Genomic DNA, 24,304 nt, shown 5'->3' with positions numbered 1-24,304 from the left:
AGGACGCTCTTACTTCCTATATCTCTACTAATCACCCCAACGACACCTCCATATTCAATCATTGGTGTTCGCTCAAAGCGGTAATCCGAGGTTCTGCCATTCAGGCAGCCTCCAGGTTAAAAAAGGCTCAAATCAAAGAGCGCTTACTAGCTGAAGAAGAATTAACTAGATTGGAGTCTGCCCATAAAGCGAACCCCTCAGATAGGGCTCTACATAAAGAACTGGTTCAAGCTAGAGATAAAGTTAATTCATTTTCTATGCAAGAAGTACAAAAGAATCTAGCCACATTAAATCAGCGGTTTTACATTTTTGGGAATAAAGCGGGGCGCCTTTTGGCGAGGAAATTAAGAGGCCATAGAGCCAGGGCAAAAATTAACCTTCTAATTAACTCCCAGGGCTCGAGAGTGGTGGACCCTTTTAGCATTGCGAATACCTTCGCTGATTACTACTCACAGCTATATAATCTCAACTCAGACCCACTTACTTACCAACCCACGACAGCCGACATAGATAACTTTCTGAACAGCATCAATCTCCCAAAATTGGACCGAGACATCGCTGTCTCTATGCTCTCCCTGGTCTACTTCCGAAATAGAGGCTGCTATCGACTCTTTGCCACGAGATAAAGCCCCTGGCCCGGATGGATATCCCTCCACCTTCTATAAATGCTTCAAGTCAGAACTTATCCCTGTACTGTTAACTGTCTTTAGTGAAGCCTCGGAATCCAAGGGCTTCCCTAGGGAAATGCTTGAGGCGAGAATAGTGGCGATCCCCAAACCTGGTAAACCTGCAACCTCGGCCCAGAACTTTTGCCTTATAGCCCTTTTAAACACGGACCTTAAACTATACGCTAAATTAGTCGACAATCGTTTGGCACCTCTGCTTCCTGTTTTGGTGGCAGCCAATCAGGTGGGATTTGTCCCGGGGAGGCAGGCACCGGATAATACAAGAAGGGTTTTTGATATTGTGGAGTACTGTAATATGAATCTAGAGCCCTTATTGTTGCTTTCTCTTGACGCTGAGAAAGCGTTCGATAGGCTCCATTGGGGTTATCTTAGTTCGGTTCTGATGCATTTTGGGATAGAAGGTAGATTTTTGAATTCCATACTTGCCCTGTATTCCTGTCCTTCCGCAAGGGTCTTCGTGAACGGCTGCCTGTCCTCTAGCTTTAATATTACCAACGGGACCAGACAGGGTTGCCCCCTGTCCCCACTAATTTTCGTTCTGGCTATAGAACCTTTGGCGGAAAAAATTAGGACAAACAGCCAAATAGTGGGCCCAGTTGTGGGTGAGATTCCCCATAAAATTTGTATGTTTGCAGATGACATACTTTTATGTCTTCTGGATCCTGAGAGCTCCCTCCCTGCTCTACACGAGACTCTGGAGGAATATTCCAAAGTATCCTTTTATAAGCTTAATACCTCTAAGACTGAAGCCCTCCCACTGCATATCCCTCCCGCGGTAACTACAGTATTAAAAGACAAATACCAATATGCCTGGCAGAACAAATCGATTAAATATCTGGGGGTGCATGTAGCTTGGGATCTCAATATTATAGATTGTAATTTTATCCCTTTACTGAATGCTTTTGAAAAGCTCATTACTGAATGGTCCATACACGAGATCTCCTGGTTAGGTAGAGTAGCAGCGTCAAAGATGGTCTTGCTACCTAAGCTCATGTATTTGTTCAGAGCTATCCCTCGGATCCTCCCTACTTCTCTTATTTGTAAATTCAATGCCTTATTTTCTAAATACATTTGGAAGGGTTCCAGGCCCAGGATCTCCAGAGGAGTGCTCTCGCTGCCTAAGGACAGGGGGGGAGTGGCCTATCCGGATATCAAGAGATATCAATTGGCTTGTCGGCTTAGTCAAGCTAGAGACTGGTTCGCGCCGCACTCCCCTAAGCCTTGGGTGGTGATAGAACGCTCTTTCTCCCCAAGACTGGGCCTAAACGACCTATTTTGGATTCCCCCTCAGGTCTCCCCTAAATGGTCTGGCCCTGGGACATCTATCAAAGCTACGGTAACGGTTTGGCATAAAGCTATCACTGGCGCGGAGGGAGTTTCCCTGCCTGGACCCGACCTGTCACTTAAAGCTATATCGAGACTCATTCCCAATCTGAAGCTAGACTCTTGGATAGAGGCAGGAATAGTGTCCCTTAGACAGATGTACCACGAGGGTAATCTTTTACAGTTCTCTTCTTTACAGGAGAGATACGGGGTACTCAAGCAGGACTTTTATAAATACCTTCAAATACGGCACTGGTTGTCATCCTCATTTAAAAGTACCATGGCCAGCCCCTCCTTCCCTAATTACGTACTCTCTTATTTGACTTCACAGAACCATAGAGGGGGTATTTCAAGATGGTATAGATACTTGGTTACTAAAGGGAAAAAAGGTAAATTACCGGCCCAGCTGAAGTGGGAGGTGGATCTGTCACTACCTTCACGGAGGAGGAGTGGAACGCTATTCTCTACTCTGGCTTTAAAATGTCTAGATGCCTCCACCACTCTGAGATGTTTTACAGGTTGTGCCACAGAGCGTACTTCACCCCCCAGCGGCTCCACGGGATCTGGCCCACCGTCTCCAAACTTTTCTGGAGGAGCTGTGGCAGTGTGGGTTCCCTGTACCACATCTTCTGGGAATGTGCGTTAATACGTCCGCTGTGGGGTGAAGTGTTCTCCCTTATTAGTGATGTTTTGAGAGTTAGTATCCCTTTGGACCCAATAATAGCTCTCCTACATCATTGTATGCAGCTTCCCAAGGGAGACCTATACATTCTTCGACACATTCTGATAGCCACCAAAGCTGCCATAGGTCAACTTTGGAAATCCTTAGATGTCCCTTCCATGCCACATATAATTTCTAGTATTCATAAGCATTTTCTATTCGAGACATCCAACGTTAAATATACATCTTCGTCAATAGGTTTAAACGGAGTGAATATAGGGAGTCCCATGGCCTTCCACTGTCTCACACAGACACTGCAGACCCAGCAACCCTTCTATCCCCTCCGCATTCTGTGGATGACGGCTCTACTTAGGAGCTAGTTGTCCCCTTATGGCCCCCTGCCTATTGGACCTCTCCGCCTCATAACTCACCCCGGGACCTTTTCCTTTCCTTTTCACCCCTTTCTTTCCCTCTTTTCATCTTTTATCTTCTTATTTTTCTCTCCGCTCTTTCCTCCTTTTCTCTTCTTAACTCATAAATTTAAAACTCTTGTATGTTTCACACCTATGTAATTGTAATGTCTTTTTACAATTTATTCAGATATTTTGCACAATCGAAACCAAAACCAAACATTGGTTACTGATTCTATTGTTATATGTGTTCAAGACTCAATAAAAAGTTATTATTGAAAAAAAAAAAAAAAACATTTCTAAGTGCATAACCCTAACTCCCACCTACCCAGAATTGACCTATGTCATCCCTAGTGCCTAAACCTTAACCCCCCCCCAGCCATTCCTAACGCACATACTTGCATTCAACATTCCGACGTAGGCATTTCCAATGATCTTGGTATTCTGGGGCAGGACTCCTGGTGGTAGTCGGTATGCAGGGGTGAGTATTGTGAATGCCAGCATACCCACCGCCCCAGTGCTAACTAAAAAGTTACAGCCAGGACCATGCTCAACCTACAGTACATACCAGCTTGGCCAATGCTGATGGACACCTGTCCACAGAGGGACACCTTTACACATAATGATGTTACTTTTCCAGAGCTGGGATGCCATACTCAATCCCAAGGCTGCTATTTTATTTTCTCCGGCAAGATCAAAATGGTGGCCAGATCTGGCGGTATGTCATAAAGTTGTTTACTGCCACACTTCAAGCACTTTTGTGAAAAAAAACCCTGGTAATTGTGTATTATCACAGTGCCTGGCTATGCTACCTTTTCAGCGCAGGCTAAGCTACGTTAGCGTAGCCCAACAGCTGCCTAGCGTAGTCAGCGTAGTGACTCCGCGGCAGCCCTGCGTAGTCAGCGCAGTGTCCCCATCAGGCAGCTAGCCAGCGTACTGTCCCCAGGAGAGCTGCGGCTCTGTCCCCAGCATCCCTGGCCAGCCTAGTGAGTGCCTCTCACACAGCGCTGGTAACCGCCAGATCCCCTGCGCTGGCAGACACCAGCGGAGAGGGGATCATGCGGGTCTGAGACGTCTCAGTAATTATTGCGGCAGGGTACGGCAGGGTTAGGGGTTCGGTAGCACGTGCGTCTCCTGCGCAAAGGGGGGAGGGGTTTGGCAGCAAGTGCGTCTCATGCACAATAAAGGAGTCATTTGCCAGTGCTCCATGTTACTTACTGGCAAATGCCTCCATTTCAAACCCCCACTATCCACGTCAGCCTGAAGCGTGGCGAGCGTAGCAAGCCCCGCAAAGGGGACGCGTTGATGTGTTACATGTCCTCCCGACCTTTTCATACCCCCACTATCCACGTCAGCGGGGAGTTGATTTTAGAAAAGTGTGGCAAGCGCAGCGAGCCACTGAGTCCGAAGCGCGGCAATAGTGGGGGTATGAAAGGGTCAGGAGGATGCTTGACGCTGCACTCACCACGCTTTGGGCTGGCGTGGATAGTGGGGGTGTTTCAGGAACACATTCACACCTGTCATGTCAGGCAGGTTAAAATGGTCAATGGTTTCCACACAATACAATATGCGATCACTGACTACGCTAACTGCATAACACTGACTGACTACGCTAACTACGTAAGCTCCGGCTCGACGGGCGGGAACACTAAACTACGCTGGCCGCGGGAACACTACGCCTATTTTGACAGGGACGCTACGTAACGGGCACCGCAATAACACACAAGTACCAAAAAAAAAACAAAGTAATTTGACAGATTAATAAGAGTAGGGGTGTAGGCAGGCGTATACGGAAAGAGGTTAGTGTGTGCGCTTATTGGATCATAGTAAAATCGGGGTCTTAATATCGCATAATGGAGCTGCTTTAATGCTATTTTGGCTTCAGGATGGCGAATTAAAAGGCCGTCATTCCATAGGAGGCAGCCGTCATTCCGCGTCAGGTGACATGTTTACGAGAGTAGGGGTGTAGGCGGACATATTTGGAAAAGGATGAGCGCGTGCGCTATGGGGATCACCGTAACATCGGGGTCTTAATATCGCATAATGGAGCTGCTTTAATGCTATTTTGGCTTCAGGATGGCGAATTAAAAGGCCGTCATTCCATAGGATGCAGCCGTCATTCCGCGTCAGGTGACATGTTTACGAGAGTAGGGGTGTAGGCGGACATATTTGGAAAAGGATGAGCGCGTGCGCTATGGGGATCACCGTAACATCGGGGTCTTAATATCGCATAATGGAGCTGCTTTAATGCTATTTTGGCTTCAGGATGGCGAATTAAAAGGCCGTCATTCCATAGGATGCAGCCGTCATTCCGCGTCAGGTGACATGTTTACGAGAGTAGGGGTGTAGGCGGACATATTTGGAAAAGGATGAGCGCGTGCGCTATGGGGATCACCGTAACATCGGGGTCTTAATATCGCATAATGGAGCTATTTTAATGCTATTTTGGCTTCAGGATAGCGAATTAAAAGGCCGTCATTCCATAGGATGCAGCCGTCATTCCGCGTCAGGTGACATGTTTACGAGAGTAGGGGTGTAGGCGGACATATTTGGAAAAGGATGAGCGCGTGCGCTATGGGGATCACCGTAACATCGGGGTCTTAATATCGCATAATGGAGCTATTTTAATGCTATTTTGGCTTCAGGATGGCGAATTAAAAGGCCGTCATTCCATAGGAGGAAGCCGTCATTCCGCGTCACGTGACATGTTTATGAGAGTAGGGGTGTAGGCGGGCATATTTGGAAAAGGATGAGCGCGTGCGCTATGGGGATCACCGTAACATCGGGGTCTTAATATCGCATAATGGAGCTGCTTTAATGCTATTTTGGCTTCAGGATGGCGAATTAAAAGGCTGTCATTCCATAGGATGCAGCCGTCATTCCGCGTCAGGTGACATGTTTACTAGAGTAGGGGTGTAGGCGGACATATTTGGAAAAGGATGAGCGCGTGCGCTATGGGGATCACCGTAACATCGGGGTCTTAATATCGCATAATGGAGCTATTTTAATGCTATTTTGGCTTCAGGATGGCGAATTAAAAGGCCGTCATTCCATAGGAGGAAGCCGTCATTCCGCGTCACGTGACATGTTTATGAGAGTAGGGGTGTAGGCGGGCATATTTGGAAAAGGATGAGCGCGTGCGCTATGGGGATCACCGTAACATCGGGGTCTTAATATCGCATAATGGAGCTGCTTTAATGCTATTTTGGCTTCAGGATGGCGAATTAAAAGGCTGTCATTCCATAGGATGCAGCCGTCATTCCGCGTCAGGTGACATGTTTACTAGAGTAGGGGTGTAGGCGGACATATTTGGAAAAGGATGAGCGCGTGCGCTATGGGGATCACCGTAACATCGGCGTCTTAATATCGCATAATGGAGCTATTTTAATGCTATTTTGGCTTCAGGATGGCGAATTAAAAGGCCGTCATTCCATAGGAGGCAGCCGTCATTCCGCGTCAGGTGACATGTTTACGAGAGTAGGGGTGTAGGCGGACATATTTGGAAAAGGATGAGCGCGTGCGCTATGGGGATCACCGTAACATCGGGGTCTTAATATCGCATAATGGAGCTATTTTAATGCTATTTTGGCTTCAGGATGGCGAATTAAAAGGCCGTCATTCCATAGGAGGAAGCCGTCATTCCGCGTCATGTGACATGTTTACGAGAGTAGGGGTGTAGGCGGACATATTTGGAAAAGGATGAGCGCGTGCGCTATGGGGATCACCGTAACATCGGGGTCTTAATATCGCATAATGGAGCTATTTTAATGCTATTTTGGCTTCAGGATGGCGAATTAAAAGGCCGTCATTCCATAGGAGGAAGCCGTCATTCCGCGTCAGGTGACATGTTTACGAGAGTAGGGGTGTAGGCGGGCAAATTTGGAAAAGGATGAGCGCGTGCGCTATGGGGATCACCGTAACATCGGGGTCTTAATATCGCATAATGGAGCTGCTTTAATGCTATTTTGGCTTCAGGATGGCGAATTAAAAGGCCGTCATTCCATAGGATGCAGCCGTCATTCCGCGTCAGGTGACATGTTTACTAGAGTAGGGGTGTAGGCGGACATATTTGGAAAAGGATGAGCGCGTGCGCTATGGGGATCACCGTAACATCGGCGTCTTAATATCGCATAATGGAGCTATTTTAATGCTATTTTGGCTTCAGGATGGCGAATTAAAAGGCCGTCATTCCATAGGAGGAAGCCGTCATTCCGCGTCATTCTGCATGTAAAATATGTGTAATGGTCTTAGCAAGAAGTATACCTAAAATATAGTTGATATATGCAATAATTTAAGAAATATTAATATAAAAGTCATTTTCTCCCATTATAGTCAATTGGCATTCCTTATCTGCAGACAACACTGTCATTCCACTGTCATTCCACTGTGCTATTTTAATGCTATTTTGGCTTCAGGATGGCGAATTAAAAGGCCGTCATTCCATAGGAGGCAGCCGTCATTCCGCGTCAGGTGACATGTTTACGAGAGTAGGGGTGTAGGCGGACATATTTGGAAAAGGATGAGCGCGTGCGCTATGGGGATCACCGTAACATCGGGGTCTTAATATCGCATAATGGAGCTATTTTAATGCTATTTTGGCTTCAGGATAGCGAATTAAAAGGCCGTCATTCCATAGGATGCAGCCGTCATTCCGCGTCAGGTGACATGTTTACGAGAGTAGGGGTGTAGGCGGACATATTTGGAAAAGGATGAGCGCGTGCGCTATGGGGATCACCGTAACATCGGGGTCTTAATATCGCATAATGGAGCTATTTTAATGCTATTTTGGCTTCAGGATGGCGAATTAAAAGGCCGTCATTCCATAGGAGGAAGCCGTCATTCCGCGTCACGTGACATGTTTATGAGAGTAGGGGTGTAGGCGGGCATATTTGGAAAAGGATGAGCGCGTGCGCTATGGGGATCACCGTAACATCGGGGTCTTAATATCGCATAATGGAGCTGCTTTAATGCTATTTTGGCTTCAGGATGGCGAATTAAAAGGCTGTCATTCCATAGAATGCAGCCGTCATTCCGCGTCAGGTGACATGTTTACTAGAGTAGGGGTGTAGGCGGACATATTTGGAAAAGGATGAGCGCGTGCGCTATGGGGATCACCGTAACATCGGCGTCTTAATATCGCATAATGGAGCTATTTTAATGCTATTTTGGCTTCAGGATGGCGAATTAAAACGCCGTCATTCCATAGGAGGAAGCCGTCATTCCGCGTCACGTGACATGTTTATGAGAGTAGGGGTGTAGGCGGGCATATTTGGAAAAGGATGAGCGCGTGCGCTATGGGGATCACCGTAACATCGGGGTCTTAATATCGCATAATGGAGCTGCTTTAATGCTATTTTGGCTTCAGGATGGCGAATTAAAAGGCCGTCATTCCATAGGATGCAGCCGTCATTCCGCGTCAGGTGACATGTTTACGAGAGTAGGGGTGTAGGCGGACATATTTGGAAAAGGATGAGCGCGTGCGCTATGGGGATCACCGTAACATCGGGGTCTTAATATCGCATAATGGAGCTATTTTAATGCTATTTTGGCTTCAGGATGGCGAATTAAAAGGCCGTCATTCCATAGGAGGAAGCCGTCATTCCGCGTCACGTGACATGTTTATGAGAGTAGGGGTGTAGGCGGGCATATTTGGAAAAGGATGAGCGCGTGCGCTATGGGGATCACCGTAACATCGGGGTCTTAATATCGCATAATGGAGCTGCTTTAATGCTATTTTGGCTTCAGGATGGCGAATTAAAAGGCCGTCATTCCATAGGATGCAGCCGTCATTCCGCGTCAGGTGACATGTTTACTAGAGTAGGGGTGTAGGCGGACATATTTGGAAAAGGATGAGCGCGTGCGCTATGGGGATCATCGTAACATCGGCGTCTTAATATCGCATAATGGAGCTATTTTAATGCTATTTTGGCTTCAGGATGGCGAATTAAAAGGCCGTCATTCCATAGGAGGAAGCCGTCATTCCGCGTCATTCTGCATGTAAAATATGTGTAATGGTCTTAGCAAGAAGTATACCTAAAATATAGTTGATATATGCAATAATTTAAGAAATATTAATATAAAAGTCATTTTCTCCCATTATAGTCAATTGGCATTCCTTATCTGCAGACAACACTGTCATTCCACTGTCATTCCACTGTGCTATTTTAATGCTATTTTGGCTTCAGGATGGCGAATTAAAAGGCCGTCATTCCATAGGAGGCAGCCGTCATTCCGCGTCAGGTGACATGTTTACGAGAGTAGGGGTGTAGGCGGACATATTTGGAAAAGGATGAGCGCGTGCGCTATGGGGATCACCGTAACATCGGGGTCTTAATATCGCATAATGGAGCTATTTTAATGCTATTTTGGCTTCAGGATAGCGAATTAAAAGGCCGTCATTCCATAGGATGCAGCCGTCATTCCGCGTCAGGTGACATGTTTACGAGAGTAGGGGTGTAGGCGGACATATTTGGAAAAGGATGAGCGCGTGCGCTATGGGGATCACCGTAACATCGGGGTCTTAATATCGCATAATGGAGCTATTTTAATGCTATTTTGGCTTCAGGATGGCGAATTAAAAGGCCGTCATTCCATAGGAGGAAGCCGTCATTCCGCGTCACGTGACATGTTTATGAGAGTAGGGGTGTAGGCGGGCATATTTGGAAAAGGATGAGCGCGTGCGCTATGGGGATCACCGTAACATCGGGGTCTTAATATCGCATAATGGAGCTGCTTTAATGCTATTTTGGCTTCAGGATGGCGAATTAAAAGGCTGTCATTCCATAGGATGCAGCCGTCATTCCGCGTCAGGTGACATGTTTACTAGAGTAGGGGTGTAGGCGGACATATTTGGAAAAGGATGAGCGCGTGCGCTATGGGGATCACCGTAACATCGGCGTCTTAATATCGCATAATGGAGCTATTTTAATGCTATTTTGGCTTCAGGATAGCGAATTAAAAGGCCGTCATTCCATAGGATGCAGCCGTCATTCCGCGTCAGGTGACATGTTTACGAGAGTAGGGGTGTAGGCGGACATATTTGGAAAAGGATGAGCGCGTGCGCTATGGGGATCACCGTAACATCGGGGTCTTAATATCGCATAATGGAGCTATTTTAATGCTATTTTGGCTTCAGGATGGCGAATTAAAAGGCCGTCATTCCATAGGAGGAAGCCGTCATTCCGCGTCACGTGACATGTTTATGAGAGTAGGGGTGTAGGCGGGCATATTTGGAAAAGGATGAGCGCGTGCGCTATGGGGATCACCGTAACATCGGGGTCTTAATATCGCATAATGGAGCTGCTTTAATGCTATTTTGGCTTCAGGATGGCGAATTAAAAGGCTGTCATTCCATAGGATGCAGCCGTCATTCCGCGTCAGGTGACATGTTTACTAGAGTAGGGGTGTAGGCGGACATATTTGGAAAAGGATGAGCGCGTGCGCTATGGGGATCACCGTAACATCGGCGTCTTAATATCGCATAATGGAGCTATTTTAATGCTATTTTGGCTTCAGGATGGCGAATTAAAAGGCCGTCATTCCATAGGAGGAAGCCGTCATTCCGCGTCACGTGACATGTTTATGAGAGTAGGGGTGTAGGCGGGCATATTTGGAAAAGGATGAGCGCGTGCGCTATGGGGATCACCGTAACATCGGGGTCTTAATATCGCATAATGGAGCTGCTTTAATGCTATTTTGGCTTCAGGATGGCGAATTAAAAGGCCGTCATTCCATAGGATGCAGCCGTCATTCCGCGTCAGGTGACATGTTTACGAGAGTAGGGGTGTAGGCGGACATATTTGGAAAAGGATGAGCGCGTGCGCTATGGGGATCACCGTAACATCGGGGTCTTAATATCGCATAATGGAGCTATTTTAATGCTATTTTGGCTTCAGGATGGCGAATTAAAAGGCCGTCATTCCATAGGAGGAAGCCGTCATTCCGCGTCATTCTGCATGTAAAATATGTGTAATGGTCTTAGCAAGAAGTATACCTAAAATATAGTTGATATGTGCAATAATTTCAGAAATATTAATATAAAAGTCATTTTCTCCCATTATAGTCAATTGGCATTCCTTATCAGCAGTGTCATTCCACTGTCATTCCTTTTAGTATATCCCAGTTATTTTGTTTCTGTGCAGGGTAAATACTGACTGCATTATTTTTACACTGCAATTTAGATTTCTGTTTCAAAGCACCCCACCCAAATGTAACTCTCTGTGCACATGTTACATCTGCCCCACCTGCAGTGCACATGGTTTTGCCCATTTTGAGAACAAATCTGTACTGCGATCAGATCTGAATAAGGGCCCATGACTCATCAATGTTACCGGAACCGTGGGAGTCAAGCGCCTCTTTGTTGACATTTGAATGACGTTTTCTTTTTTTACAATATTGACAATGTATCGAATATCTAGCTACATATTAAATTTACCGCCATTCATTGGTGCGTCAGATTAAAAAAAAAAAAAAAAAATCTTTCAAATTTGGATTTTAATTTATTGACGAACATAACGGCGCAACGCTGTAGGGTAGGGTCGGGAAAATTTAGCACATATTTTATTTTTAGGAAGAATAATTTTTAAGAATTTTGAATATATTACTCATTGTGCTACAGATAATTCTTGTATTATTCGCCTTCATTGTTACTACTGTTAATAATCATCTTAATTGTGAGAACGTTATTATACTTGGATTTTTTTTTTTTAACTCTTTATTTTTGCAGTGGCAGACAATACAGTTGAATGAGGCAGATATCTGAAAGATGCATTTACATACAACTTGGTATAAACAAACAACATGGTGTAATGCATGTAAATAAAATATACTGCTATGAGTACCACTGTTTTTTTTTTTGTTAGTCCAGCGAACAAACAGCAAAATAATGGCATTGGGGAAACCCAGAAAAAGAAAGGACAGAGGGAGGAAGGGGGAAAAAAGAGAGGGGGAGTGGGGAACATTTAACCTTGCACATGAAAGGGTATCTACTGTTCAAGAACTAAATTTATCAGAGCAACAAGTACGAGCCAGTGATCGCTTCTACCCAGGGAGTTGCCTCTGGTCATGTACATACCAGGGAGTCCAAATTGATCTGTATTTCCCCACCGAGTCGTGTAGCAGCGCAGTGATATACTCCATGGAAGCTGCAAACCAGACCTTATTGATAACGGCCTGAATGGAAGGAGCGGTAGGTTGTTTCCAGTTTGCCGCAATCAGCAACCTGGCGGAGTTGAGTATGTGGCTGCATAACTTGCTTTTAGGGTCCCTGCAACTGGTCTGCAAAGTAGAGCCGACAAGGGATTTTTTGGGGTCGGGGAATCAAATATCTTTCCTAAAAGAGAAAAAATGTCATCCCAGTAGGTGCTAATCTGGGGGCAGTCCCACCATATGTGGATGAACGTACCCTGTGATCCACAGTTCCGCCAGCACTGACTAGAGCTAGAAGGGAAAATACGGTGTATTACTGTGGGAACCATGTACCACCTAGTGTAGACCTTGAAGGCATTTTCCTTGAGATTCGAGTTTATTGAGGATTTTGCTATCAGTGTTTTTATTTCTGACCACTCCTCCTCGTCCAGAGTCATGCCCAAATCCCTTGGATTTTTTTTTTTATGTTTTATTTTATTTTTTCCCCCGGTAAGTATATTTTCCATGGGTATGAATAAAAATTTTTTGCTTATGAAATATACTTCAGTTACGTATTTAAAGAAAATAATAATAATTTCATGGTCATTTAACTAATATTTTTTACTATGATTTAATATAATTATTTTATTTTGTCAGTTGTGATGTTTATTACTAATTAAATACGTTTAAAATGTAATTATATTAAAACAGGTAAAGGACCAGGATTATATAGTTATATTATTATTATTTATACGGCATCTCATGGAAATTTTTTGCCCAGGCCCACAATCGGGGGGGACTACAGGACTCTAGTATCGGGCCCTGACAGACAGGGGGCGCAGAGGTAGAGTAGAATGTCTCAGGTTGGGGACACCGGAGGTCTTCACCAGGCACGCCGGGAGTTCGGGAAGGTGGGGGGTTGAGTTTGGGGGTGCCCTGCCTATTATGAAAGTTCCAGGCCCCACCATTTCTGATTTTGCCTCATACTCTCCTGTTTCTAGATGTTCCTGAGAACATTGCCCGCTGAAGACTCCGTTTGGTATTTCGGCACGGAACACGTTCTAGGTAAACTCATAAATAGGATTATTTCTTGTTGAAGACATCTGGCTGCAAGAACAAATGAAATAAGAAATGTACAGAGGACATTGTGTCATTGCGCCGGAGACGTTCCCCGATCCTGTAAAGCGGCTCATACAATTGTTGTCCATATTTTTAGCGACCTGATTGAATTTATTTTCTGAGAATAAGATATATATATATATATAACTAAATAATATATTTTTTTTCTCTCTGCAGATGCTGACATAGATCTAGCGGACCTGACGTGCCCCGGTGCAGACCCTACGCCGTTATCCCCGTCCTCGGTCCATCTCTGCATCCTGCAGGGGAATTCGCACAGATTCATCTTCAGGCTCCAGGAGGGAGAGAGACCGATTATCACTGAGCGGGTTCTAAATCTCTCCCTGCACCATCTGAGGAGATTCCCGGAGGCCTGCGGGTCTCTGGGTACCGTCTTGCATCCCAAAGGAGTGACGTCAGTGGTCACCTACTGTGATGGGGAACTGGTGGGTTACTGTAGTTTGTTGCCAAAGGGCCTGATTCCCAGCCGCAAGCAACTCCAACGAGATTCAGTATCATTCACTGTATGGAGTTGATTTAGTCAGATGGGTTGTGCTATTCCCGGCCTGTCATCGCGTTCCGGTTATTGATTATGAGGGTTTATGGTATGCTAGGTCGACATTAATTAGGTTGAAACCCTATGGTCGACACAAGCTTTAGCTCACATGATTTGGGCACTGAGCCTTGCTACGTTTGGCACATTCTTCCCCCCCCCCCCCCCACATGCCGTAGTGGATCGTATGGTATGAAATACCGCCTGTCGGCACATGTCTGCCCCCCCAAAAAACATGAAAAACTTGTGTCAACCTTTTGACTGTCGACGTCCCAATGTCAACCTAAAGTTTGTGTCGACCTTTAGACTCTGTCGGCAATGAGTATGTCAACCATTCATTGGTGTCGACCTACTGACTGTCGACCATAGGGTGTGGACCTAGACATGGTTGACCTGGGGTCCGGATACCGATTTTGAGACAACTGCATGGGTGCAGCCATGTTTCCGAGTCAGGTGACCCAGATCCCACTGCTGCGCTCACATGACTCGTGCTTCCAATAGCAGAAGGTAAACACCTCCTCCAACCAGTTCCCGCTGCTGTGCTCACATGACTCAGGCTTCCAATAGCAGAAGGTAAACAGCTCCTCCAACCAGATCCCGCTGCTGCGCTCACATGACTCGTGCTTCCAATAGCAGAAGGTAAACACCTCCTCCAACCAGTTCCCGCTGCTGTGCTCACATGACTCAGGCTTCCAATAGCAGAAGGTAAACACCTCCTCCAACCAGATCCCACGGCTGCGCTCACATGACTCGTGCTTCCAATAGCAGGCAAGTGCTTCCTATGTAATCCTGCAACTGTGACTTGGCTTTGTCAGAGGGAATGCGGACTGATCATAGACTGACTCATGATAGACAGCCATATGGTCGACCACTAATGGTAGACAGTCAAAAGGTCGACAGGGTCTAAAGATCAACATGGTCAAAAGGTCGACATGAACAAGGTAGGCATTTTTTTACAAAATTTTCAGCCGACATGTGCGGACAGGCGGTATTTAATGCTCTACCATCCACTAGGGCAAGGATAAAATAGTGTGCCAAGCGCCACGAGTCATGCGAGGGGACGCGGTACACTTGGACAGTGTCCATGATGACCTATGTCGACAAAGACACCTTTAAAACATTAAAAACTCATGTTGACCTTTTTCCGTGTCGACCTTGTGACTGTCTATGACAGGGGTGGCCAAACCTGTCCTCAAGATCTACCAACGGTGCATGTTTTCCAGGCAACCTGTGTATCTATAGGAGGAATGAATGCAGCTGGTTTGAAAATGTGACAGTTAGTAATGACTACAGCTGTGCACCAGCTAGGTGATCTGGGGAATGTGACAGTTAGTAATGACTACAGCTGTGCACCAGCTAGGTGATCTGGGGAATGTGACAGTTAGTAATGACTACAGCTGTGCACCAGCTAGGTGATCTGGGGAATGTGACAGTTAGTAATGACTACAGCTGTGCACCAGCTAGGTGACCTGGGGAATGTGACAGTTAGTAATGACTACAGCTGTGCACCAGCTAGGTGACCTGGGGAATGTGACAGTTAGTAATGACTACAGCTGTGCACCAGCTAGGTGACCTGGAATACGTGGATCTCGAGGTTTGGCCACCCTTGGTCTATGATGAGTCAGTCTTTGTTTTATACCGTAACCTTGTCACTTCCCAGTGTGTTCCTTTCTGAGCCCGGGTATCTAGTGTGAGTCCTCGTCCTCAGTGGTGGCGTCACTGGGGGGTGCGAGCCGCAACTACGTGTCAACTGGTACTTGCATATGAATCAGGCCTAACATCCGGCAATCACTGTCATGTATAGAACAAGCAGTAACCATGTTTCTCTGATGCTCAGCGCGGCTTTATCACCGTGGACGGGGAGCAGTTCTCTGTGCAGCCTGTGAAGAGAAGACATTTACTAAAGACTCATAGAGACGGACCATGGAACCTTCATATCATTGCCCGAGCAAGGAACGTGCCCGCAGCACACACAGGTACTAGACGCAGAGCGCAGCACATACAGGTGTTATACGCAGCGCGCAGCACACACAGGTACTAGACGCAGAGTGCAGCACACACAGATACTAGAAGCTGCGCGCAGCAGACACAGGTACTAGATGCCGCATGCAGCACATACAGGTACTAGACGCAGTGCGCAGCACACACAGGTGTTATACGCAGAGCACAGCACACACAGGTACTAGACGCAGAGCGCAGCACACACAGGTACTAGAAGCTGCGCGCAGCACACACAGGTACTAGATGCTGCATGCAGCACACACAGGTACTAGACGCAGTGCGCAGCACACACAGGTGTTATACGCAGATCACAGCACACACAGGTACTAGACGCAGAGCGCAGCACACACAGGTACTAGATGCAGTGCGCAGCACACACAGGTACTAGGCACAGAGAGCAGCACACACAGGTACTAGATGCAGCGTGCAGCACACACAGGTACTAGATGCAGCGTGCAGCACACACAGGTACTAGATGCAGCGTGCAGCACACACAGGTACTAGATGCAGCGTGCAGCACACACAGGTACTAGATGCAGCGTGCAGCACACACAGGTACTAGATGCAGCATGCATCACACACAGGTACTAGACGCAGTGCGCAGCGCACAGGTACTAGATGCAGCGTGCAGCACACACAGGTACTAGATGCAGCGTGCAGCACAAACAGGTACTAGATGCAGCGCGCAGCACACACAAGTATTAGATGCAGCATGCAGCACACACAGGTACTAGACGCAGTGCGCAGCACACACAGGTACTAGACGCAGAGCGCAGCACACAAGGTACTAGACACAGCGCGCAGCACACACAGGTACTAGATGCAGCGCGCAGCACACACATGTACTAGATGCAGAGCGCAGCACACACAGGTCCTAGACTCAGAGCGCAGCACGCACAGGTACTAGACGCAGAGTGCAGCACACACAGGTACTAGATGCAGCGTGCAGCACACACAGGTACTAGACGCAGAGCGCAGCACACACAGGTCCTAGACTCAGAGCGCAGCATGCACAGGTACTAGACGCAGAGTGCAGCACACTCAGGTACTAGACGCAGAGCGCAGCACACACAGGTACTAGATGCAGCGTGCAGCACACACAGGTACTAGACGCAGAGCGCAGCACACACAGGTACTACACGCAGAGCGCTGCACACACAGGTACTAGATGCAGCGCACAGCATGCACAGGCGCCAGACGCAGATCTCAGCATGCACAGGTGCTAGATGCAGCGCACAACAGGCACAAACGCCAGACGCTGCACACAGCATGCACAGGTGCCAGACTATGATCACACCATGCATGGGTGCTAGATGCAGCGCACAGAATAATCAGGCGCTAGATGTTGCATATACAGGTGCTACATGCAGCACATTGTGGTTCACGCGCAAAGGAAAATTCCATCTCAAATGGAGAAAACCAAGTGCACTGCAGGTGGGGTAGATGTAACATGTGATAATTAGATTTGGGTGGGGTTTTACTTCAAAGTGAGATCTATATAGCAGTGCAAAAATAAAGCAGCCAGTATTTTCCCTGCACAGAAACAAAATAACTCACCCAAATCTAACTTTCTCTGCACAAGTTACATCTGCCCCACCTGCAGTGCACATGTTTTTGTCCATTTGAGAAGGTATTTTGCCTTGCGAGTGAACCAGAAAAAGGGCCTTTATGGCCATTTCTATGACATCATTGATGACATCTTCCTCACACTGGTGGGATCAGTTTTTTGTATATTTGGAATGATCACCTGACTTCCTGTCTCAACTCCTCCTGCAGCACCAGCCATTGCCGGCAGTGCCCACCGTCTGGAGAAGCGGGCAGTTCTCGATGTGAAGCACTTGGAGCTTCTAGTGGTTGTGGGTCATGACGTGTACCAGTTCCACCAAGAAGACACGGAGAGATACATCCTGACCAACCTGAACATTGTAAGTATGTGGCAATCTAGCTGTGTGCCAGGCCGGCCAGGAGACGGCCTGGCATTGTACGTATGTGGCTGTGTGCCAGGAGACTGCAAGCTCGCTTACTGTATGTTCTATTCCAGGGGGCAGAATTATTGAGAGACGTCTCCCTGGGCACCACTTTCCGTGTTCACCTGGTGAAGATGATCATTCTGACGGAGCCGGAGGTACTGGTCACATTAGGGGTACAAGGTATCCAGTTGTACCCAGGACGGGGAAATCGTCTACAGGCTGGGCTCTGCCACCTTGTGCTGTTTAGGGTCTCCAGATATATGAGGCCGAGGGTCCATTTGCCAAGTGTTGCCAAACTTTAAACAAAGTGCCATCACCAATAGATGCCACCCTAAGACCTGGCAATGATTGAAATAGTGCACACATACTCCGCAGCGCTGTACAGAGAATATTATCACCAGTTATATTATATAGCGCAAACATATTCCGCAGCGCTGTACAGAGAATATTATCTCCAGTTATTATATAGCGCACACATATTCCACAGCGCTGTACAGAGAATATTATTACCAGTTACTTATATAGCGCACACATATTCCTCAGCGCTGTACAGAGATTATTACCAGTTATTTATATAGCGCACACATATTCCGCAGCGCTGTACAGATAATATTATTACCAGTTATTTATATAGCGCACACATATTCCGCAGCGCTGTTCAGAGATTATTACCAGTTATTATATGGTGCACACATATTCTGCAGCGCTGTACAGAGAATATTATTACCAGTTATTTATATAGTGCACACATATTCCGCAGAGCTGTACAGAGAATATTATCACCAGTTATTTATATAGCGCACACATATTCCACAGCGCTGTACAGAGAATATTATTACCAGTTATATAGTGCGCACATATTCCGCAGCGCTGTTCAGAGAATATTATTACCAGTTATTTATATAGTGCACACATATTCCGCAGCGCTGTACAGAGAATATTATAACCAGTTATTTATATAGTGCACACAGTGGCGTAACTATAGCACCGCAGCCCCCGCCACCGCGGGGGGGCGCTGTGCATATGGGGGCGCCGGGGGCTGCAGTGCTATAGTTACACCTCCCCCCAATCCCCCGCAGCCTTACCTTTCGCGCTGGTCCCGGCGGCTCCGTTCTTCTGCTGAGGACCACCACAAAATGGCCGCCCCCATATAGCACACAGTTCTCTGAAACTGTCTGCTGTATGTGGGCGGCCATTTTGTGGTGGTCCTCAGCAGAAGAACGGAGTCGCCGGGACCAGCGTGAAAGGTAAGGCTGCGGGGGATTGGGGGGGTTTGAATGGGCGGGGGGGGGGGGGGGCGCCCAAAACGTAACTACGCCACTGAGTGCACACATATTTTGCAGCGCTGTACAGAGAATATTATTACCAGTTATTTATATAGTGCACACATATTCCGCAGCGCTGTACAGAGAATATTATCACCAGTTATTTATTTAGCGCACACATATTCCGCAGCGCTGTACAGAGAATATTATCACCAGTTATATTATATAGCGCACACATATTCCGCAGCGCTGTACAGAGAATATTATTACCAGTTATTATATAGCGCACACATATTCCGCAGCGCTGTACAGAGAATATTATTACCAGTTATTATATAGCGCACACATATTCCGCAGCGCTGTACAGAGAATATTATTACCAGTTATTATATAGTGCACACATATTCCGCAGCGCTGTACACAGAATATTATCACCAGTTATTATATAGCGCACACATATTCCGCAGCGCTGTACAGAGAATATTATAACCAGTTATTTATATAGTGCACACAGTGGCGTAACTATAGCACCGCAGCCCCCGCCACCGCGGGGGGGCGCTGTGCATATGGGGGCGCCGGGGGCTGCAGTGCTATAGTTACACCTCCCCCCAATCCCCCGCAGCCTTACCTTTCGCGCTGGTCCCGGCGGCTCCGTTCTTCTGCTGAGGACCACCACAAAATGGCCGCCCCCATATAGCACACAGTTCTCTGAAACTGTCTGCTGTATGGGGGCGGCCATTTTGTGGTGGTCCTCAGCAGAAGAACGGAGTCGCCGGGACCAGCGTGAAAGGTAAGGCTGCGGGGGATTGGGGGGGTTTGAATGGGCGGGGGGGGGGGGGGCGCCCAAAACGTAACTACGCCACTGAGTGCACACATATTTTGCAGCGCTGTACAGAGAATATTATTACCAGTTATTTATATAGTGCACACATATTCCGCAGCGCTGTACAGAGAATATTATCACCAGTTATTTATTTAGCGCACACATATTCCGCAGCGCTGTACAGAGAATATTATCACCAGTTATATTATATAGCGCACACATATTCCGCAGCGCTGTACAGAGAATATTATTACCAGTTATTATATAGCGCACACATATTCCGCAGCGCTGTACAGAGAATATTATTACCAGTTATTATATAGCGCACACATATTCCGCAGCGCTGTACAGAGAATATTATTACCAGTTATTATATAGTGCACACATATTCCGCAGCGCTGTACACAGAATATTATCACCAGTTATTATATAGCGCACACATATTCCGCAGCGCTGTACAGAGAATATTATTACCAGTTATTTATATAGCGCACACATATTCCGCAGCGCTGTACAGAGACTATTATTACCAGTTATTATATAGCGCACACATATTCCACAGCGCTGTACAGAGAATATTATTACCAGTTATTGTATAGCGCACACATATTCCGCAGCGCTGTACAGAGAATATTATTACCAGTTATTTATATAGCGCACACATATTCCGCAGCGCTGTACAGAGAATATTATTACCGGTTATTATATAGCGCACACATATTCCGCAGCGCTGTACAGAGAATATTATTACCAGTTATTATATAGCGCACACATATTCCGCAGCGCTGTACAGAGAATATTATTACCAGTTATTATATAGCGCACACATATTCCGCAGCGCTGTACAGAGAATATTATTACCAGTTATTATATAGCGCACACATATTCCGCAGCGCTGTACAGAGAATATTATTACCAGTTATTTATATAGCGCACACATATTCCACAGCGCTGTACAGAGAATATTATCACCAGTTATTTATATAGCGCACACATATTCTGCAGTGCTGTACAGAGAATATTATTACCAGTTATTATATAGCGCACACATATTCCGCAGCGCTGTACAGACAATATTATCACCAGTTATTTATATAGCGCACACATATTCCACAGCGCTGTACAGAGAATATTATTACCAGTTATATAGTGCACACATATTCCGCAGCGCTGTTCAGAGAATATTATTACCAGTTATTTATATAGCGCACACATATTCCGCAGCGCTGTACAGAGAATATTATTACCAGTTATTTATATAGCGCACACATATTCCACAGCGCTGTACAGAGAATATTATTACCAGTTATATAGCGCACACATATTCCGCAGCGCTGTACAGAGAATATTATCACCAGTTATATTATATAGCGCACACATATTCCGCAGCGCTGTACAGAGAATATTATCACCAAGTATTTATATAGCGCACACATATTCCGCAGCGCTGTACAGAGAATATTATTACCAGTTATTATATAGCGCACACATATTCCACATCACTGTACAGAGAATATTACCACCAGTTATTACATAGCGCACACATATACCGCAGCGCTGTACAGAGAATATTATTACCAGTTATATATATAGTGCACACATATTCCGCAGCGCTGTACAGAGAATATTATTACCAGTTATTTATATGGCGCACACATATTCCGCAGCGCTGTACAGAGAATATTATTACCAGTTATTTATATAGCGCACACATATTCGGCAGCGCTGTACAGAGAATATTATCACCAGTTATATTATATAGCGCACACATATTCCGCAGCGCTGTACAGAGAATATTATTACCAGTTATTATATAGCGCACACATATTCCGCAGCGCTGTACAGAGAATATTACCAGTTATTATATAGCGCACACATATTCCGCAGCGCTGTACAGAGAATATTACTACCAGTTATTATATAGCGCACACATATACCGCAGCGCTGTACTACAGAGAATATTATTACCAGTTATTATATAGCGCACACATATTCCGCAGCGCTGTACTACAGAGAATACTATTACCAGTTATTATATAGCGCACACATATTCCACAGCGCTGTACAGAGAATATTATTACCAGTTATTGTATAGCGCACACATATTCCGCAGCGCTGTACAGAGAATATTATTACCAGTTATTTATATAGCGCACACATATTCCGCAGCGCTGTACAGAGAATATTATTACCGGTTATTATATAGCGCACACATATTCCGCAGCGCTGTACAGAGAATATTATTACCAGTTATTATATAGCGCACACATATTCCGCAGCGCTGTACAGAGAATATTATTACCAGTTATTATATAGCGCACACATATTCCGCAGCGCTGTACAGAGAATATTATTACCAGTTATTATATAGCGCACACATATTCCGCAGCGCTGTACAGAGAATATTATTACCAGTTATTATATAGCGCACACATATTCCGCAGCGCTGTACAGAGAATATTATTACCAGTTATTTATATAGCGCACACATATTCCACAGCGCTGTACAGAGAATATTATCACCAGTTATTTATATAGCGCACACATTTTCTGCAGTGCTGTACAGAGAATATTATTACCAGTTATTATATAGCGCACACATATTCCGCAGCGCTGTACAGACAATATTATCACCAGTTATTTATATAGCGCACACATATTCCACAGCGCTGTACAGAGAATATTATTACCAGTTATATAGTGCACACATATTCCGCAGCGCTGTTCAGAGAATATTATTACCAGTTATTTATATAGCGCACACATATTCCGCAGCGCTGTACAGAGAATATTATTACCAGTTATTTATATAGCGCACACATATTCCACAGCGCTGTACAGAGAATATTATTACCAGTTATATAGCGCACACATATTCCGCAGCGCTGTACAGAGAATATTATCACCAGTTATATTATATAGCGCACACATATTCCGCAGCGCTGTACAGAGAATATTATCACCAAGTATTTATATAGCGCACACATATTCCGCAGCGCTGTACAGAGAATATTATTACCAGTTATTATATAGCGCACACATATTCCACATCACTGTACAGAGAATATTACCACCAGTTATTACATAGCGCACACATATACCGCAGCGCTGTACAGAGAATATTATTACCAGTTATATATATAGTGCACACATATTCCGCAGCGCTGTACAGAGAATATTATTACCAGTTATTTATATGGCGCACACATATTCCGCAGCGCTGTACAGAGAATATTATTACCAGTTATTTATATAGCGCACACATATACCGCAGCGCTGTACAGAGAATATTATTACCAGTTATATATATAGTGCACACATATTCCGCAGCGCTGTACAGAGAATATTATTACCAGTTATTTATATGGCGCACACATATTCCGCAGCGCTGTACAGAGAATATTATTACCAGTTATTTATATAGCGCACACATATTCCGCAGCGCTGTACAGAGACTATTATTACCAGTTATATTATATAGCGCACACATATTCCGCAGTGCTGTACAGAGAATATTATTACCAGTTATTATATAGCGCACACATATTCCGCAGCGCTGTACAGAGAATATTACCAGTTATTATATAGCGCACACATATTCCGCAGCGCTGTACAGAGAATATTACTACCAGTTATTATATAGCGCACACATATACCGCAGCGCTGTACAGAGAATATTATTACCAGTTATATTATATAGCGCACACATATTCCGCAGCACTGTATGGAGGATATTAGAACATTCACATCAGTCCCTGCCCCAGTGGAGCTTACAATCTATATTCATACACGCAGACATTCTAGGATTATTTTTTGGGGAGCCAGATAGTCTACCAGTATATTTTTGGATTGTGGGAAGAAACCGGAGCACCCGGAGGAACCACTACACTGTCCATACTGCCCAGTGATGCCACAATAGGCAGAGCAGACAGAGGCGACTGGGTATCAGGCTTTGTGCTGTTATATCAGGGAACCCCAAACTTGGATTGTGGATCGGAATAGAGGGGAGACTTCATGCAGATGTTGTGGCTGATGCTCTGATTCGGTGTCACCAGGAGAGCGTCCGGATAAGTGCCAACCTCACTTCCTCCCTCATCAGTGTGTGCCAGTGGGGCAGGAAGCTGAGTGCCAGCAGTGACTCCGATGCCCAGCATGCTGACCTTACCCTCTACGTCACCAGGTAACCCCAAATGTTATGTGCTCCCCTCATTCTCATAATGTATAAATAAATGTATCATTATTATCCCATGCAAAAATGTCAACATGGACCAAAGGTCGACGTGAGTAGGGATTAGTCTTGTACTTTCATATTTAATTATCCTCGTGGATTTCGATTGGGAACGGTAAAGTGCGGCGAGCGCAGCGAT

At 45.7% G+C, this 24,304-nt stretch overlaps 1 protein-coding gene across 2 annotated transcripts in view; it reads left to right on the top strand.

The window, feature by feature from the left end:
* Positions 1–24,304, top strand: part of ADAMTS13 (ADAM metallopeptidase with thrombospondin type 1 motif 13) — a 59,799-nt gene that overhangs the window by 11,169 nt on the left and 24,326 nt on the right. For both annotated transcript variants that reach the window (XM_083161135.1, XM_083161134.1), the window contains exons 2-7: positions 13,208–13,271; positions 13,503–13,771; positions 15,716–15,854; positions 17,656–17,804; positions 17,921–18,004; positions 23,993–24,117. In XM_083161135.1, coding sequence (XP_083017261.1) covers positions 13,208–13,271; positions 13,503–13,771; positions 15,716–15,854; positions 17,656–17,804; positions 17,921–18,004; positions 23,993–24,117 — 830 coding nt within the window. The remainder of the gene's footprint in view (positions 1–13,207; positions 13,272–13,502; positions 13,772–15,715; positions 15,855–17,655; positions 17,805–17,920; positions 18,005–23,992; positions 24,118–24,304) is intronic.

Source organism: Crinia signifera, chromosome 9, assembly GCF_055691185.1.
Source record: "Crinia signifera chromosome 9, ASM5569118v1, whole genome shotgun sequence".
Lineage (NCBI taxonomy): Eukaryota > Metazoa > Chordata > Amphibia > Anura > Myobatrachidae > Crinia > Crinia signifera.
The sequence above is the reverse complement of the archived record's forward strand: the minus strand, read 5'-3'. Positions and strand labels throughout refer to the sequence as shown.